We start from the raw sequence: 21,486 nt of genomic DNA, 5'->3' as shown, positions 1-21,486 counted from the left end.
TACATTTTGGAAAGATTTATGGTGGTAGATTGTTTATTATCTGACTGAATTACTGATGGTACTTAACTCTAAATAAACTGTAATACAATTCATTACGGTATAATTATTACCTACTATTTGTTGAATATAACTGACTGCAACTCACAAATATTACCATACGACATGTACTTTCATTGATAATATAAACATTGCATTTTATTTCTCGAACTTTATTTTTGATCTGCAGTAACAAAAACTGTTGATCTGGCTAAAGGAAGATATGTATCATTATACTACTAATGATTCAAAGAAATAACAAAAAACATTTATAATGTCAGATTATTTATTTTCATTCCATTAATATCTTGTATCACGAATTTTCAACAGGTGAAACTAAAGAAACATTATGTTTGAGAGCAAGCTATTTGCATATTACACATTTTAGTTGGTGCTGACTAACGAACCTGACACAGACTGAAAAATCAAAACATGGGCTTAAATACATATGTGTGATATGACTAACCTGACTTACATAACAGCTGACCATCACTAAGTATGCTTAAGTACTATTGCAAGAACACAACCTATGCAGTACTATCTCCCAAAACTTTAATATTAATTTTGTTTCTTCTACAATACTCTGTTAAAAAAATGTTTCGACTGAGAATGGCATAATAATGTGCATAGTCACTTGTTCATAATCCCAGTCATCCAAGAGCTTTGTCCCTGGTTTGTAATCCAAGTCATCCAAGAGCTTGTCCCTTGTTTATAACCCAAGTCATCCAAGAGCTTTAAGAGTTAAACTTACACACAATGCATTAATTTGTGGTTTACTGAGTCATGTCTTTCTCATGAATTAGAATTACAATTTGCAGGTTTGATTTATTTTAGGCCATGGATTACTTCACTTCTGAAAGTTAAAATTTGGAGACTGTCACTGTAGAAAAGTATATTGGAGAATGGTTAGTAAAAGCTGGACAAAAATATACATTCCAAATAATCTGTGAGTAATGGCACTGAATGTTATATACTGCCATAAAAATGTTACTTTTCTTATGATTTAAAAAGTTAAAACTTTTATCAGTTTGCAGACATAGGCCTTGAAAACACATAACAATTATCTGTAAGACACAGACATTAAAAATACATAACATTTACCTAGCAGACATAGACATTAAAAATAAACAACATTTATCAAGCAGACATGGACATTAAAATACATAACATTAAACTAGGAGACATATACATTAAAAATAAACCTTTCCCTCGACATACACAACAGGATCAAAAAACATCAACCGCACCATATAAGTGAGGGTGCAAGTTATCAAGGGACCTCCATAACAATATGAAATGATGCCATCCTCGCTGGATATAGAGAAAGCCATGAAGAGGTGGAGCGAACTGGTATTTAAAGGCTGAATACTTGTTTTATAGTCACACTGGGAATAATTTTCAATAAAGTGCTTTTCCTAGCCAAGTTATTTGTTTTTATGTATAAAAAGACCTTTATTTCAAGATGCCCAACCACTGAGCGATCATAATGATATTCCATCTACTTTCAACAACCATCACTTGTATGCGAAAACATTGTGTATTACATCACTGCTTTATGTTGTTGTTGAGCAGTCTGGTTCACTGATCCCTATGCTCCCTGCTTTGCTCTCTACAATAGTGGAATGCAACACAAGAAGCATCTTATTCAGGGACCAGACTACTTATTTATTCAAATTCACAATCAAACAAGATTCCTTTTATTAAAAAAAAAAACCCAAAAAGCCCCACACACAACAGAACACTTAGTGAAACAGCCATCATCGTCAAAAGTGTTAGTTGAATATTGGTGCAATGATTTCATTGCAAGTAATAATAAAACTTTAACCAATGAGAAAATCTCTGAGTGCCAATTCAATAATTACAAATTAACTACAAACTCTGAAACTAGCTTCTCATTAATGAAATGTATTTGTGAAATGGAATGTTATGCCATCAAATACTCATTTCGTTTGTTGTCATTGCTATCTTTGATTACAGTTGAGAATGAGTTTAATTATATTACGTTCACACACACACACACACAAAACTGTAAACAGTGTTCAATGACCTGACACTTGACCGGGGCTGCTAGCTCTTATGCTTTGGATTTGCATGCCTTTTAACTTTTTTTTTATTTCACCCCCTTTATTTGATACAAAAGACTAATTACCATGCAAGCTTTTAATTCAGTGCAACAATACAACAAATACCAATATGATTGCAACAAATACTTAAGGTAATTTGCCATCTTTGGCACTTAGGTTCTCACAGAAATGCTTGAGGTCATAGCTGTTAAGGTAGATTGATATATTTCACATTTGAATACAACACTGCACATTGTATTTATGATCATTACACTTAAACCTAACTAAAAGATATAAATAAAAACACTCATTTCACTTGATAAAAAAACTTATTTAATTGGCATTTATTTATTATAGTGCTGCCTCAAGTAGGCATTAGGACCATTTTCACTGATTGAAATTTTGTTGCTTATTCTTATTTACGGTGTACCAAGAATGTAGTTTGGAAAGACATTTTAACAAAATACCAGACTTCTTATTAAAATTCAATAATTTCATAACATTGATTCAAATTTCCAGGTCATATCAGCCATTTTTTATGATAAAACGAGCAATTTATCAAGGTTTCATTTACCAATTTTGATCACAATTTTCTTCATGTACCACAAATATGGGTGCAATTACTGGTACTCACTAGTATAAAAAAAATGGGATCCAAGACTGACCCTGCATTCTAAGTGGGTTTGCAAGTTATCATGACACGAGTTATCGAGGCAGTGGTGTACATAACATTTCTCTAAGCAGACATAGACATTAAAACTACATAAAATCTATCTAACAGAGATAGACTTAAAATGCATAACAAATATCTGGCAGACATAGGCCTTGAAAATATAAAAAAACATTTATCTAGCAGCAATAGCCATTAAAATTAAATAACATTTATCTAGCAGACCTAGACATTAAAAATAAATAGCACTTATCTAAGACATAGGCCTTAAAAATACATGACATTTATCAAGCAGACATATGCCATGAAAATACATAACATTTATCTAGCATAGGTCTTGAAAATACATAACATTTGTCTCGCAGACATACTCAATTAAGAATGATGGTCAAGTAGGTCCTAAAAGTTATTTTGTGGGTGATACTAAAGATTAGTTTTGTTTCTTCTTTCTTTTGCTTAGGACCTAATGGAAGGCTACATGCACTGTTGTAAGATTTTGTATGCTCCAAACAACACATGGTGTGTAGGGCTACTATTAGGACCAAGGTCACCAAAGAAAAAAGCCCATGGCAATCATTAAATTGTATGATTTTGTAAAGGTCTATTGACCAGAAGCATGTACACCTGTACTTTCTTTTGGTTTGGGGCTGTAGTGTGTTTAAATAACATAATTACTTAATAAATATATGGAATAATCATGAACAACCTATTACAAATGTTCAACATCGCAAATTAGCAATTGGCCACTTAAAATGTACTATTACACAAACATATACACATGCAGATCTGATAGAAAAGTTTTGAAAATCCATGGTTGTCCCTGGGCATCCAGATTTAAAAATTTGGTTGCCCAGCATGTGACTTGGCTGCACCCATATCTGCCATAATAAAAAATATTCAACAAATTTTGTCAAATATACACTTAGTCCTAATTCCACAATTAAGACCAGCCAAAAAACATAAACAAAATGTCTTTTTTTATGCTGTTTTGTTGTCCATCACTTTGTCACTGATGACAACAAACAAATACAGGTTTTATTTTTATCTGCGTTTACACCATTACAGTTCAATTTATCATTAATCCAATTCCTAAGCTGCAGGGAACTGTAATCAATCAATGACTCATTTTTGTTTAGCCATGACACAAGAAGCCAATATAATATGCAACAACAACTGTGATTGGTTTGATTATCTAAACTTGCCATATTCCTTTAGCTAAAGTTAGCCAACAGGAACAACTGTTACATGTTCTATAGTGAGCGTCCATTTATTCAACAGACCAATCAGGAAGAGTATTACCCGATGATAGGCATTAAGTGTCAATCTGAAGAATAAAGATACCACTACAATATGTTGATATGTTCAGAAAAGACAAAATGTTGAGAGTAAATACTTAATTAGACATGTAGCTAATCCAGTGTAGTCTCTAACAAATAGCAATTATCCAGCAGTAAAATGTGGAATCATATGGAGTTAATTTAGGTACCCTGCTGCATGTACCCAGAAGGACAATCTATTGATCAATTTTGATAGATGGAAAATAATATATATATATATATACACACACACATATATATTTGACATAGGCATTTTATAAAAATTTGTTTCTGGTTGCAGAATGTGCTTTCCTATTAGGAATAATGGAATAATAAATGCCTGGCATTAATTTATAAATGTATAGTTGTCCTGGGCTGAGCAATGGATTATTTACCTACGAGATATATATATATATATATATATATATATATATATATATATATATATATATATATATATATATATATATATATATGCATGCACACACATACATACATAAACATACTGCATTTCTTCCAAATATTTATCAACAAGTGTGTGTGTGTGACTTCACCTTGTTATAGAACAATTTACTTGCAGTGCCCTAGCCATGATTGTCAACATATTGCTAGTGTTGTTGATACAATGCAGTATCTCCTGTGATAAGTGCATACTTGAGAAGATTTCTGCAAATCTGAACTTTGGTAGGTGTTTTAAATACAGATATCAGACCTTATTTTTCAAAACAAATTATTTAATGGCTCCAAAGGTTAATTTCTGAGAAAATATGGTATGTATCCAGATGGATCTGAGTCCTAGTTTTTGGACAATCGATGTTAACTGTTCAACTTGGCAGCGTGGTCCAGGCTGCTGAGATATGGGTGGGCTTGGAACTCGAGTATTTATCAGGAGTGGGCCATGCAAAACTTGATCTATCGCACACCTTGCAGGCCAGTTGACCCAAAGCCTGGACACAGTTTACAGTGGGAAAGTATAGCACAGCATCACCTTCCTGGTGGTCACTCACTGAAAAATAATGGTAGATATACTGGTAAAGCATTGCATGTGACAAGAGGAAAAGGTTTTCATAACTTGTGCAAAACACAAGTTACTAAAATGGTCACTTCCCTTTCTTAAATATCTCAAAATATTTTAATAATTCTGAAGCAGATTTTTGCTATGAAGAATACAAATGGATTTGAATAATCACAAACAATAAGGACTTTGCATGACTATTTCCTTTGACATGACCTGAATTATGTAGTCAAAACTCTGCTGTCAAAGTTTTCATTCAACTATCAGTTTATGTGCAATAGTCAAAAACCTTAAATACATTATATTCACTCTAACCATCCAACTATTTGCAACAGGACAGCTGGTGTGGTCTAGTTTTGCTAAATAACCATAAAAGCACTAAAAGTTTGACAACTTTTTGAAACGTGGCAAAAAAGTAACTTTTATATATACAGCAAGTATCCATGTAAGAAACTACTGAAGTAAACGTTTTTCATTACTGTCAACCTGTCCTAAGGGTTACCTTCACATAGTGGTCACCTGGTCACAATAGCTATCCTTCCCTCTCCCATTTGTACTACGAAAATGTAAAATATGTAATGGTCACCTGCTTTCTGTGGTGACAACTGCTAGGTGTTTACTAAGCAAACAAACTTTCTCCCTGCATTAAATGGTTTTTATAGAATATCTACAGTGACCACTCAGTCTATACAAACTAAACTTTTTCTTCATGTGGAAGGCATTGTTTGGATAAAGGAATATGATGTAGATCACTGTTGAAACATTTCTTATCTCTCTTGCATTCATTGTAATCCAGTCAGTGTAACTCAGTTAACTTTAACTGGTTGAATTTTAAATGCCTAATTGGTAGAGTTATAGATGCCTACATAGGACAATAATAAGCATCAGTTCTAGTTTTACTGTTTGAGAGAGAGCATTACAAACTGTGTCAAAGTATAAACATAAAATGATGAAAACTGTAAACTTTAGCCAGTGTTTGCTAACTAGAGATTTGACATACACTACCATGAAGTAACATGTTAATGGCTATTTGATATTGATGGAAGCCAAGTACCTTGATGATGCACCCAATTTTGGGCCCCTCTGCAATTAATTTCTTAGAGGCAAGTGTGTGTGAGGTCACTTCAAAAAGATTGAACTTAAGTGTTCATCATGTGTGTAATGTATATTTAAAATGCATTGTCTGGTAGTTAGCTTTTTTAAAAATTTCATTATATGCAATGGTAATGTAACATTGTATGCTGACTTGATCAAGTCCAAAATCAAGTTCATTTTCTACCTGTCCTGAATCAATGACTTTGGTATTTGTAAACAAGATGTTTATCTCACTCTGAGTCTAGAAAAATTCACCATGAATTGACATGTCTACCTGTTGTTTACTACATTCTATTATTCACCATGAATTGACATGTCTACCTGTTGTTTACTACATTTTATCATTCACCATGAATTGACATGTCTACCTGTTGTTTACTACATTCTATTATTCACCATGAATTGACATGTCTACCTGTTGTTTACTATATTTTATTATTCACCATGAATTGACATTTCTACCTGTTGTTTACTACATTTTATTATTCATCACAAATTGATATATCTACCTGTTGTTTACTACATTCTATTATTCACCATGAATTGACATGTCTACCTGTTGTTTACATTTTATTATTCACCATGAATTGACATGTCTACCTGTTGTTTACTACATTTTATCATTCACCATGAATTGACACGTCTACCTGTTGTTTACTACATTTTATTATTCATCATGAATTGACATGTCTACCTGTTGTTTACTACATTATTCACCATGAACTGACATGACTACCTGTTGTTTACTACATTTTATTTTTTTAAATTTTAGTAGCAGGCTCCTAATTTAACTAAGATTTTATTTTGTAAACATGTGGAACCTTCCAGAATGAAATTTTCCATTAGGCAATAGTTTGGTTTAGAAAATGCTTATTTTAACCTGAGGTCAGGTAGAGGATTATATAATCTTGTTACTGGAATAATTATTCATTTGTGCTGTAAGATCTCAGCAGAATCAGTTGTATTATGGTTGTGTCCAGTAATCCAGAAATTCACACCAGAATTTGATCAAAACAAAGCTGTGATGGCAGATCTGTGCTGACATTCTCATACCCATTCTCATACCTGCCATATTCCCAGATGCTGTTGCGCAGTGGGGACTAAAAAATTGTTTTTAAGTTGCCCAAAAGGTGACATTGTCCACATGATAATCAGTTACCTTTCATATAAGCCTACGTAAAATTACTGGAAATTCAAATCTGATAAAATAGAAAATAACATGTTTTCTTTGAAGCATTTAATACATTTACAAGTGAAAAATAGTTCACAGATTTAGTATTATCCTGTATAACAATATCACACACACACACATTTTCTGGCCTATAAATCAATACTTTTTGACCAAGAAGTCCAGGCTTTGTCTTAAACTCCTGTCAACTTATATATATAACCTAAATGGATCTGTCACAAATAGTTGCATTTAACCTAAATGGAGTGTATATGGATATAAATATTGTGGATGTTTAAATAATAATTATATATATATGAAACTGAAGGTGCATGTTATGTATTTTTATAGTTTCTATTTACTTTTTATTAATGTTTTCTCTCCTTGAGAAAAGCTTCAGCAAAATGGGGCAATAAGGTTGGCATGAAAAAGGACTGAAATCTCTCCCTTTTCAAAACAAAACTGGAAAAAGCATGTTAAAAATGGTATTGAAACTTTGCGTTTGCTGGCAATCTGGAATAGCAAACACTGATAACATGAAACTGGAAGAGACTGAAGAAAAAGACGAATCCAAAGTATTGATCTGGTTTTGTCTTATACTTAGCATCAATCTACAAACTGATGAAGGATGTAAAATTTGTAAAATTTTACTTATACTATATATCGCCTTATAGGCCCCTAAATATGGTATACAAAGTTTCTGTCTTTAAAATCAATTGGACAGTGGAATATTTTTTTAATCTGAAAAAAATTTCTGCTCTCAACAGTTTGGGTTAAGGGGGGGGGGATGGGTTGGTTGGATGGTAATACAAGTGTCATTTGTGTTAATTTTGGAACTTATTTCAGTCTGTCTATTCAAACTTATTGATTTTTCTCAGAAGAGAAAATCATCTTTTCTGCATGGCAAACATGCTGGATGGTGTTTGTTTGTTATGATGAATGATGTACACTCCAATGTGACTAATGTCGATATGGTGTTTGCAGTGTGTGCAAAAAAATAAAATGCTACCCTTTGCTGCTGCACTTTACAAAGTCAAACTCAAATTTAGTTTTGCCAATCTTTGTTTGTTTTGCTGATGGCTCATATCATGCCAGTATTTTTACATCTTGCCTTAAAAAATGAACCACACTTGCATGCTCTTCCAACTACTGAAATAATTGTTTTATGTTTTAATATATGGAGTAAAATTCAAGTTCAAAGAAATGATCACAAACTTGCCAACAGTATTTTATTTGACATTCTCCTTCAAGGCAATGATGTGAAATAACTTTTGTTCTTCAACATGCATATCTATGATTGTACTGGACTTACAAGAATTGACCTTTTGTGAGATTATAGATCACTCTGCCTACTGAATTATATGACATGACGACCTGTTAACCTCCGATAAACATGCAGCATTTGGCAAAGAAACATGTCTCAGTTTCAGTGATACATTTATAAAAAATGATTTTTTATTATTCTTAAAAATATAAAATTACCAGGTTGCATAAATAATACTACAGCAGACAATATTTATATTTGTATTTCAAATTCATATACAGTGGAACTCCACTATAACGTGATAAATGGGGTCCAAAAAATTTGATCACGTTAATAGTGGGGTTGCGTTAATGTGGGGTTTTACAGTATTTTACTTTTTTTCTGAAAACAACGCATTGGCACATATATGTTAATTCATGTCTAATGTATCTCATGAATAGGGTATCAACACCATTTACAATCATGTCGTCATGGCATGCAATTCATCCATATGCATGTAATTCCATTGAAAAATTGCACACAGATTTAAAATATTAAATAATAATGTCACAGATCATTGTGTCTGAATTCAACGTCTAATATATAGCATGAACAGAGTATTAACACTGTTTACTTACCATCTGATATCATACCATCGTGGCATGCAGTTAATCCATAATACATGTAATTCCATTGCAAAAGTTGCATACATATTTAAACTATTCAGTAATTTTGTCACAGATCATTATGTGTCTGAATTCAATGGGAAAAATTAACAGCAAAATTAGGTTAAGAAAGATGAAGCACATGTATGGTTCATTACGTTCCAGGGTCTGTGAACACTGTCAGCACAAATTTTGTACTGCTAAAATTTCCTCATATGCGTTTTCATGTACCTTTATCCATTGTTAATTTCCAATAATTAACACTTGTACACCTATCATCTGAAAGATTACAGCAAGAATAATTAACAAACAACACATGCTTTCAGCGTGCATATAACGTTTACTTCAGATTTTGTGAATATCGAAAGAAATGTGAAAAATACTTTTATAAAGATTTTTAAGCTTAACGCATGTACACTTTCATACCCTTTCAATTTCCAGCTTATAAAGTGGACATTATTTACTGGTCAACTGATTGTGTCTAATAACACTGGCAAACCCAGCAAACATGTTGGAGGCTTTAGTTTTTTGATGTTTATTAAACTGTGAGAATCTTTTATCAACCACCGCATTGTCTGCTGCTTGGTTGTGTATGCAGTTAAAAAAGAAACACATGTCGGCTATTGTCTGAGCAACGATTGTATACAGAATTAATTGAAGACAATCACAAAGATAACTTACTGGCTTTACTCATGGATCAGTAATAAGTAACATTTCCGATAACGTTTATTTGGCATAACACTTCAAGTACCTGGTGAAATTGTTCAATTTCAGAAGCCAAGCAATGATCATATTACATTCAAATTCATATATAAACTCTTCCCCAAATGATAATAAACATTTTACACACTATTTCTCATACTTTAAAAAAAAAAAAATTCTGGGTACAAGAAAAATACATGTACATGTATTTAAAATTTTAGGTACCATGCCACGATCGTATTATATTCGAATTCATACATGATCTCTTTCCCAAAATGATAATACATTTTTTCAACACTATTTCACATACTTTGAAGAAAAAAAATGTTTTTCATGTGTGAATGAATATATGAAATTTCGGGAGCTATGCCACAACCGTGTTATATCTGAATTCGCATTATCGTTGGGTGCGTTATAGCTGGGTCACACAGTAGTAATAACTCACATGTTTTCAATAAATCAAAAAAATCCATTTCAAAGCAGCCAGAAAACACTGATGTAAAATAAAGTTCACTCCAGAAAATATTAATGCTTTCAGTCTTATCTTATTAATTTTAAATGATTTATGTTTCTGGTGCCTTTGAAGAAAATGAATTAAAATGTGTAATAAAATCCTAAATAGTTCTTGTTTAGAAGTATGCTGTTGTACATAATGCTTTTAAAGTTCTGTTCTGTTCATGAGATGGAATTTTGATTACTGATGTATGTTGATGACACATATAAAATACATGCTTAATGTATTATAAGATAAATATCTGAAAACACTATTTTTGTAATTTTTATTATTAATTAAAATTATCTTCCCCCACCCAGCTCAATGACTGAAAATAAGGAGTCACTCAAATATCCAAAAGATGAAGATGATAAAGCACTATGTTTGGGACAAACCAACATTAGAAAGTACATTTTCAAACTTTGAAATAATTCATTCTGGGGCTTCAGTGCATCCAAGGAAGAAAAAAATACACACAAGAAAGCCTGAATTCAGTGGGTTCTCGACTCATATTCTAGACACATTACATATTTTGTTTCTTTCTAATTTTCTATTTTCTTAATTTCTTTTTCATCAAATTATTGACATGACATGCTTTTCTCCCCCCTCCCCCCAAATGTAGTAATTTCCATAAATTGTGTCATTGTTCAGTTTTCTCCATCTAGGTTTCCTCTTTCAGGAAAGAAATAAATCTAACTCCTCAATAAAGATTACAAGCCTCCATTGACTCCTTTTCACTATTATCGATCATAAAATCAAAGAACCATTCCAGAATTTAAAAATATTTATGATAACCAATTTATTAATACAAGTCAGCTTGTCACAGGAAAATGGTGGAAGTAAACAATGCCTGGAGGTGTGTCTAATTTACACTTGCTGACTGGGTGTAAGTGGTGATAGGTCAAATAGGTTGTTCCACTTAGTGTACTTTACCATTCACAAATCAACCTGATGGGCTCTCCCACAGCAATACTCAGAGGACTTGACAGGCATCATCTTAGCTATTCTCAGCTAAATCTGAGAAATGGTGGTTTCCAACTGCCTTACTTTTTAACTGACACCATAATAATCAGCTGCATAAACTACCCTGAGGATAGTATTACATGGACTCTAAGCAGGACTGCACACATAAACTACCCTGAGGATAGTATTACATGGACTCTAAGCAGGACTGCACACATAAACTACCCTGAGGATAGTATTACATGGACTCTAAGCAGGACTGCACACATAAACTACCCTGAGGATAGTATTACATGGACTCTAAGCAAGACTGCACACATAAACTACCCTGAGGATAGTATTACATGGACTCTAAGCAGGACTGCACACATAAACTACCCTGAGGATAGTATTACATGGACTCTAAGCAGGACTGCACACATAAACTACTCTGAGGATAGTATTACATGGACTCTAAGCAGGACTGCACACATAAACTACTCTGAGGATAGTATTACATGGACTCTAAGCAGGACTGCACACATAAACTACCCTGAGGATAGTATTACATGGACTCTAAGCAGGACTTCACATATAAACTACCCTGAGGATAGTATTACATGGACTCTAAGCAGGACTGCACACATAAACTACCCTGAGGATAGTATTACATGGACTCTAAGCAGGACTGCACACATAAACTACCCTGAGGATAGTATTACATGGACTCTAAGCAGGACTGCACACATAAACTTCCCTGAGGATAGTATTACATGGACTCTAAGCAGGACTGCACACATAAACTACCCTGAGGATAGTATTACATGGACTCTAAGCAGGACTGCACGCATGAAATACAGTGGTGGCCAAAAATTCCTTGTATTTTCCTCCTTAGATTATTAAAAATCATGGTTTTTTTCTAATCATGACTGTGTCAGGGAGAGTAAAAATACTGTGGTTTTGCATGGCACATTGTGCACGCTTGATGAGCTTATGAGAATAAATATTGTTTGATTGATCTAAAAAATTTAAATATGAATAGCATTAACAGGAAAAAATATTTCATATAACTAAAGTTAGAACTGTTACTAATTAACTAAAAAGAGCTGCCAAGAAAGACATATTTCCTCACTGATTTTATTTAATTGCTGGATATTCAGTGCACTGGTTATCTTTTATCAGAACATCTGAAGGATCATGAAAACTAATTTTATACTCTATGCACTTATTTTCATGGAAGTGCATATTTTCCGGATTTTTCAGGTGAATGGACAGATGGTTTTGTTTGTTGGTTTTACTGGTACTTTTAACACATTACTGACTATGTCATGTTCAGGTAATATGAGCCAAGTGCCTTTCACAGTAACATGCATACAACTTCATTCTTTGTATGAGCCCTAGCTCTCGTAATATCAAAGAATTTCCTCAACTTTTGACACTCATCCTTTAAGACAATCTAATGAGAAATACTTATTACTTCCAGAAGTCAACTTTTTGTCTCCTTGCAGAACATTGCCTAATTCTATGAGGGGAAGATTAAGTCTACAAGGTGTTATTCTAAAACCCCTAAATTCTACCTGGAAACACACATGTTCATTGATCATTACCAATCAGGATTACTACTTTACCTGTCAAAATTCTTCTTCATGTCCGTCTCACAGAAGTCAGAAAATTCTTCCTAGTCAGTCTTTATTAATAATTATCATGGAAAATATCATTTTATTATACCTGTTTCAGATGGACCACAACTTTCTAAAATATTCCCTTGCTTAAATCAACTCTGGACAGTTTAACGCTATGAGAGCTCGCGTTAAAACTGCACCCCCCCTGTCTGTTCTAACAGTCAACATGCATGTCCTAATTAAACCTCAATTCATGCTCCAAACAGAACAGATTAAATATTACAAGTTGCCATGGCAATCCTAGCCAGCCAATACAAGCTAAGGCACTCATCCCAGGCTGACCTGGGCAACGAACCCATGATTAATGGAATACAATTCCCATGCACTTACAAACTGACTTACCGTTGCTCTTGTATGGAGGGATGAATAGACTGACAGATAAATAGAAAGATGGAAAGGTAGGTGCAAAATCTTAATAAATCTGAGCCATGAAGGCAAGAGCAGTCAGTCTTGACCGATGTCTGAAAATCATGGCATACCTTCTTCAGGTAAAGTTACTGCAGAGAAAAGAGATGATTTCCTGGATCTGATGAATTTCTTTTCAATGCATCCAACTTTTTCCAGCATCTGCAACATAAATATTGAACGAGGTGATGGCTATTAATATATCAGTTACAACAAAGGCAACACAATAATCAGCCTAACAATCATAGAGAATGCATGGAGAAAAGTACTACTGAGTTTGCAGCTTATCTCATTCACAACTGTCTGACATTAGGAAAATCCTGGTTTTTATCACAGACATAGTATCAAATTAAGTAGTCCTTTCCCAAAAATACTTGTTTATTAGAGACAAAGTTTTGGCATGATATTTTGATGCCAACCTTATTATAGTAAGAAAAGATGACCAAAGATAGAAGAGACAATTTTAAGCCCGCTAGAACTGTATGCAGGAAAAATAAGACAAGACAAAGGAATAAATTTGCCATGAATCTACAAGTAAATCAACTTATACATCTCAAAGGAATACATTAGCCATGAATCTACAGGTAACTCTGCTTCTACAAGACAAAAGGAATAAATCTGCCTTGCATCTACAGGTAAATCTACTTCTATAAAGAACAAAAGGAATAAATTTGCAATAAATCTACAAGTTAATCTACCTCCACAAGACAAAAGGAATAAATTTGCCATGAATCTACAGGTAAATCTACCTCTACAAGACAAAAGGAATAAATCTGTCATGAATCTACAGGTAAATCTGCATCTAACTGGCATCAGTTTTATCTTCAGGTCTATAGACTCCATTGCATCTTCAACCTGTGCCCATGATATCATGCAAGAGAGACAAAATCTCCGGCATTTTACTTTCAACTTGTCTTATTTCTCCTGCATACAATTTTCGTAGGCTCAAAACTATCTCCATCTATTCCAGCTATGGCTATCCTTAAATTGTAAGACCTTTGCCATCCAGATTTCCTACCAAAAAGTTTGCCTCTAAAATTTGTTGGTCATCGTACTTAACATACTTTGTAAAATTGTCATATTTACTCGTTAAATATTTTGATTACAGGTAGGTCATATTAACTAAATCTGCATATTTTCTGATTTATGTAGATTGTCGGATGTAAGTCTCAGTATTAAATGTTTCTAGAGTAAAGCTTATACGAAAAATGACAAAAACAACATCAGCACAAGTATTCTGCAAAATATAATTTAACTGATTATGACTCTCTTTACCAAAGAAAAGAGTAACTTTTGCTGACTTTAGTTCATTTTTTTGCAACTGATCTTGTATGAAAACTAAAACATGTGATTGAGATGCATCTTCTTACTGTTATAATTCCTCCTTACCACACTAAATCTGACACTTTAAATGGTCACTTTCTTAATTCCATGATTAACTGAATAGCATGTATGTAGGTCAAGTCCAACTACAACTGTGCAGACCTACATTTGTCATTAATGCACCAGCAGATCTCAGTCTATGCAATACAACATTGACCCTGATCTGATGGTACATTATGCAATGGCAGATCAAGGTCTCTGTTATTTACAGCAGGACTTGACTAAAAAGCAACTGTATGAAAATGCCTCATAAAAATACTGTACCTCAATCAGAATGCACATAGTAGCTGGCTGGAAGTGGGGACAGAACCTGCTGAAAAGCTTGGTCTCAGAGATGCCTGGTTTGGCCATTATGTATAGCATCAGGGACTCCAGCATCATGCGCATGATTGGTCGGTTCAGGACACCCTCTGGCTTTTTCCAGGGCAGCATTATATGCCTCACTGTCTCATAAGTGCTGGATTACAAAAAATATAAACCAGTCAGGCCACTGTACCATGGGAGGTAACATCTGAATACATATGGAGTAAAATGAAGCTAGAGTTATTTCCTCTGGTGTGTGTCATCTACCTATGTATCTATTGATTGATCGATCGATCGATAGATAGATAGAGAGATAGAGAGATTGATAGATAGAGAGATATCCATGAAAAGTACTTTCAAATTCCTTAACTGAATAATCAGATTGCACCTGCATGAAGTAAAGCAGAAGATCAAAGGTTTTATTTTCACCTTTTTTCCCATTAATTCTAATACGCAACAAGAGACCCAACTGGGCCTGATGTGACTCATCTGACTTTACATCTATCTCTTAACAGTTTGCAATTTCACTAGGGAGGCATATGTAGTAATGTAAGAGTACAACTTAGGCAAACTATCTCCCAGACTTCATATTATGTCAGTTTTACATATATTAAAATAGTATGATAAAAATTCTTTCTAAAGACAAAGCATAATCAAAGACAGCCAGGATCTCTGAACGATAAGTTTACAGATGTAGCTTTAATTAGTGATCTGCATGTCTTTCACATGATAACTTTACTCACAGTGGATAAAAATCTGGAAGTACATAGAAGAAAAAGATATAGGGGCATTTATTAAATTTAAAAAGTAGAAATAAAAGATATAAAATCCAAATAATTTGTTAGCAACTGCATTTGTTATTGTTGTTGTAGGGTTTAACGCCATTTTTCAGCACACAATAGGCTATACATGGCGGACAGTATCAATGGTGGAGGAAGAACTTGGGAAATCCCCGGAAAGAACCACAGACCCTTGAGAAGCTACTGACAAGCTTTCTCACATACCCACATTAACCGAATCCAAGACTTGAACCCACGCAGACAGAGGTGAGAGCAACTGCATTTAGTTAACATAAACAACAAATGTTTCAGGCACTTTTAACATGGCAATACTAATAACTGTCAAACTCTGTTGTACCAAACATATCTAAGTTACTCTAAATGTTTATGAATTTTAAATGTGACAAGGTTTTAGAAAAATTCACTGCAAAAATATATATAACTGGATATTTTTCATTTTAATGCCACAAAGATATAATTACTTGCAAACAAATATTTTTATAGGCGTGTAAAAATATTCTGAGCCATAATTATGACATTGTTAACACTGAAGATGGTTTATGCTAAACTGCAGTTGAATGTTTTCTCTGGAAATATTTTTGTTTTTATACTTTGTCTTCAGAGATAAAGGATAAATTATTCATTTTAATCCAGAAGGTGTCATGTTTGTAATATTTTGCTAATTTCTTAGCAAATTGTTGTATTGGAATAAATACAGCTTGTAGTCTAAAGTTATTTATTTTACTTATTTTCATAATAACTGCAAGAATAAGAACTTGGATGCGCCAAACCTGCAATTTTCAATATCATGGGTTATTTCCCTTGCTTTGCTTTAAATCTAGAGAGAACAAGTAGTTTAAAATAAAAAAGAAATTGTTTCTAGTATCTATTTGCACTCAGTTTCACTATGAAACACAGACCTTGTACATAATAAGATTCATCTGACATGTTGATGACGTAAGTTTATTAACCTAGCTTACTCAAAATCAGATTATAAATGGTTTCTAAAGTTAACAGTGATCTTGCTCATTATCAAACTCACATGAGATCTTGATTATATGTGCCTCTATTCCAAGACTGATCAAAATAAGATAAGTAATATGATATCATGAGTGGCAACAAACTCAGCCCTTCAAATGCATGTGTGTACCTCACTCAATATCAAACACATCCAAGAGTTCATTGATGATACAAGTCCATATTCCATGTTTATCCAAAACTGGGTCAGAAATATGACTTTCAGAACTGAAAATAATATAGGCCAGTCTGAGGGAAGATATCCTCATTAATATGCACTGATCTCCATCATTATCAATGTGGCCATAGATATTGACGATATAAACCTACATTCCAAGTGTTATCAAAATTAGATCAAAAACGTGGTGACAAGAGAATGTTGATGGATGGATGACAAACAAGTGTCACTGTTTGTATTGGTTGTTGGTGCACATATTCTGCAACAACCTCAATTTTATCAACAACAGCTTTTAAAGTTTTTGAAAGAAGATTGCATATTTTTGTAAGCATTCAGTGGCATGACCATGTGTAATGCTGTTGTAACATGTCACTCCCTGCTGCATATTAACAATGATGCCATCAAGAGAGTCATTTCTAGGAAGAAAGAAATTTAGTAGCTGAGTTAATAATAATAATAATAATGGGGACTTTGTATAGCGCCTAATCTTTAGAAGCTCTAAGCGCTTACAGTGACAAGAAATTGAGTAGATGAGTTACAGTGATGAGAAATTGAGTAGATGAGTTACAGTGACAAGAAACTGAGTGGATGAGTTACAGTTAAAAGAAATTTAGTAGATGAGTTACAGTGACAAGAAGATAGTAGATGAGTTAGAATGACAAGAAATTAGTAGATGAGTTAGTGACTTGAAATATAGTAGATGAGTTACAGTGACAAGAAATTTAGTAGATGAGTTAGAGTGACAAGAAATTTAGCAGATGAATTACAGTGACAAGAAATTATTAGATGAGTTACAGTGATGAGAAATTGAGTAGATGAGTTATAGTGACAAGAAATTGAGTGGACGAGTTACAGTTAAAAGAAATTAAGTAGATGAGTTACAGTGACAAGAAAATAGTAGATGAGTTACAGTGACAAGAAATTAGTAGATGAGGTAGTGACTTGAAATATAGTAGATGAGTTAGAGTGACAAGAAATTTAGTAGATGAATTACAGTGACAAGAAATTAGTAGATGAGTTAGTGACTTGAAATTTAGTAGATGAGTTACAGTGACAAGAAATTTAGTAGATGAGTAACAGAGACAAGAAATTTAATAGATGAGTTACACTGACATTAATTTTCTCACAGCAAACACTAAGGATGCCACTACCAAATCCATGTGGCAGCAAGGTAATGTTTCTGGAGGCTCTACATGTTTTTTGTTTTTTTTCAAAATGGAACTTTTGCTAAAGAGTTGAGATTTTGGAGGGATGACACTGGTGGGGGATGGATGACTTCCCACACCCTGCAGAAAGGGGAATGGGAGGCAATGCATCCCCTAAAACTTGTATGATAGCCCCCTAATGTTGAATGTATTTGATTTAACATTGAATGTTATGTGATTTAACAGCACACCATCATATTCCTGGCAAAACTTAAATCTCCATGGATTATAAGCCATTAAGTCAGGGCCATGGCTAGCTGAGTGGTCTAAGGCACTTGCCTTACAGCTCATTTGCATCTGACCTTTGTCCACATGGGTTTTAGTCTTGACTTGACCAATGTGGGTAATGTGAAAAAGCTTGCCATTAGCTTTCCATGGGTCAGTAATTCTTTCTGGGTTCTTCCTCTATCAAATATACTGGCTGACATGTATAGCCTACAAGTGCTGAAAAATGGCGTTCAACTCCACAAAACAAAAACTCAAACTAAAATTGTAAGCCAAAATCCACATGAAGTCTAAACCCTCAAGCCAAAATACAGTATTCTGGCTTGAGATTTAGACTTCATGTGAATTTTCATTGCCTCTATGACAATTAGCTGTATAAACTGCCCCTAAGGATAGTTTTGCGTGTGCTCTTCACAGAACTGTTGACCGTTTATACATGTTATGGGCATATATTGAAGTGGTTTATGTTTTACTTTTTAAATATGTTTTGTTTTGAAGTTTACTTTTTAGAAACATGTCTATGTCAGGGGGTAAGGGATAAAATCATGTTTTTATCCTAACATGTCTTATTATGGCAGGTATTATACCTGTGAGGTCCAAAGTTTCAAAACCAAAAGTAAATATACAATACAAAAAAAAATATAAAAAGTACTGATGTTGCATATAAAAAGACAAATAAAACAAAGATCAAGGCAAAATACCCAGTAAAATCCATGATGATTGTTTTTCACACAAACCAAACTATGTTTAGGATATCAAAGACCTCAGATGGAATGTTGTCATGGTAAACAGGTTGCTTTCATTTGTATTTGTATCACCTATCTGATAAGTGTTGTAACGCATAACTTACAAGACATCCATCCATTTAATGATGTACAAAAAAATAGTTTTGCTTGCAAAAAAAGAAAACTATTTTACTAAAAGACTACATTATGGCTAATAACAATTTTATTGCACACAGTATTGTAAATGATGATTCATTTATGAAATGACTTGTATATAGTCACAATGACAGGTCTTATTTTTATGCTACAATGTTTAAGTTTAAAATGAACACACAATAAATCACTTTTACTTAATGGATTTTTCCTAGTTAAGCAGGTTTAACAACAGCGTGTTATTTTGAAAATGTGACTATGAAAACATGCATATTTTTTTCAAACTTAAGTACTTCATTTGTTTGTGAAGGCTCAAGATGCAACATGAGGAACTTGACTTTGAATTTATTCTTAGGTATTCACTTCACATTGGAGCAAGCATAAAATTATATTCAGCCCTATTAGTGGCATAGTTTGAATTATTCCATCATATATTCTCAGACTGGGCCCTGAAGTAAGCATAAAGTTATAGTCAGCACCAGCGGCGTCGCTAGGGTTGGTGTCACCCAGCATGGTAAACTCATGGTGTCACCCCTCCAGACTTCCACCATGGATTTCTTCTTCTTAAAATAAGTCCACTCTGAATCTCATTCAAATAAGCACCAGATGCTCTGCAGACTGCATAGTGGCACCCTGTGCCTGCTAGTCATGTATTTAACTATGATCGGTTATCCGCTTATGAAATCTGACTAGACCGAGTAGTGTGTGCTCTGTAAAATTTGCAATTTTTCATTTTGTTGTCACCCCTCTGAGATGGTGTCACCCGGTGCGCTTCGCCCCCCCCCCCAACCCCGCACCCCCCTAGCGATGCCACTGATCAGCACCATTCATGGATGAGATGAAGTATTCTCCCATAAGTCCATGGGCCCTGGAGTAAGCATAAATTCAGACCCATTCATGGATAGGATATATTCATTTATATGCCCATGGACCCTGGATCAAGCATAAAATTATATTCAGCCCTGCTCATAGATGGTATACAGTATTTATCCCATGATCAGCTCATTGGGCTAGCTGCATAAAGGCATAACCCACTGGCAGATCTGGGTCTGTGCAGTTTGTTAGAAGTAATCAGTAGAACAAACAACACAGACCCTAATATGCAAGTGCATTATGCTAAGGCAGATCCCGATCTTTGTTGTTTGCAGTTTGACTTGACTTAATAAGTGAGTATATATGGTACGTAAGACTTCTTTAGAGCGGACTACAGGCTGAAATGAATTTTCAGTAATCCCAGATAAGATTATATCTTCTTTATTACTGCTGAGGATTGTATCAATCTTCGATATTCTTGGGATACCCCAACATATCAAATTTGGCAAATCAACAATTTTACTGGCGTTTTAGTTAACTTGTCAATAAAATACCAACTATGGTTCAAAATTCTTTGTCTTGGCTTCTTACTGTGACTGGATATCATGGATAGTAGATCACCTAACTTGTCTGAATGTCAAGACATAATCACATCCTAAGTTGACTTAAATCTATAAGCTGTACTTTTGGGGGAAAAACATTACTAAAGCTGTATTATTTAAGATATTCTTCAGATATCTTCACAAACTGGACTAAATAAAAAAATCCATTCCAACTTGTTTGTGTTGTCTTGCTTATAAGCTAGTCAAGACCTTTTGCCTTAAAATTAATCACTGAGTGCAGGCTAGCAGGGAATGCAATTTATATAAAAAGTCTGGTCAAAATTCAATTTTATATGTACAAGTCACTGTGTTCATAAATTCTATCAAGTAAAAAAAGTGCAAACAATGACCTTTGACTTGATTTCAAGGTCATATAGGTCTGGTCTTCAAAAACTCCTTCACAAAAGTGCAGATTTACTGTTTATCATATAAGGTGTAGTGATGGCAAGATTTTAAAGATGGCTGCCATGGTGTCCGTTTTGGGTGTAAAAGTGGTAACATTTTTCATTTGGAAAACTGAGCATACAAATATTTCCTTAAGACTTGTGATAATATTCTTATAGCTGAAAAAAATGTCAGCTGATGTTTAATTCTTGCGAAGAAGTGCT

General features: G+C 33.8%; 1 protein-coding gene across 1 annotated transcript in view; it reads right to left on the bottom strand.

The window, feature by feature from the left end:
• Positions 1-304: 304 nt before the first annotated feature.
• The window catches only part of LOC149796148 (general transcription factor 3C polypeptide 1-like), a 492,926-nt gene continuing 471,744 nt past the window's right edge, over positions 305-21,486 (bottom strand). Inside the window, exons 42-44 of the mRNA XM_089966075.1 lie at positions 15,143-15,335; positions 13,570-13,657; positions 305-5,091 (exon numbers count right to left, since the gene is read on the bottom strand). Of these exons, the coding sequence (XP_089822201.1) occupies positions 4,910-5,091; positions 13,570-13,657; positions 15,143-15,335 (463 nt within the window). The 3' untranslated portion in view covers positions 305-4,909. The remainder of the gene's footprint in view (positions 5,092-13,569; positions 13,658-15,142; positions 15,336-21,486) is intronic.

The sequence above is a fragment of the Sinohyriopsis cumingii genome, chromosome 7, assembly GCF_028554795.1.
Source record: "Sinohyriopsis cumingii isolate HCF-2022 chromosome 7, ASM2855479v2, whole genome shotgun sequence".
In the NCBI taxonomy this organism is placed as follows: Eukaryota; Metazoa; Mollusca; class Bivalvia; order Unionida; family Unionidae; genus Sinohyriopsis; species Sinohyriopsis cumingii.
Note: the sequence above shows the minus strand (reverse complement) of the source record. Positions and strands in the feature narration are given on the sequence as shown.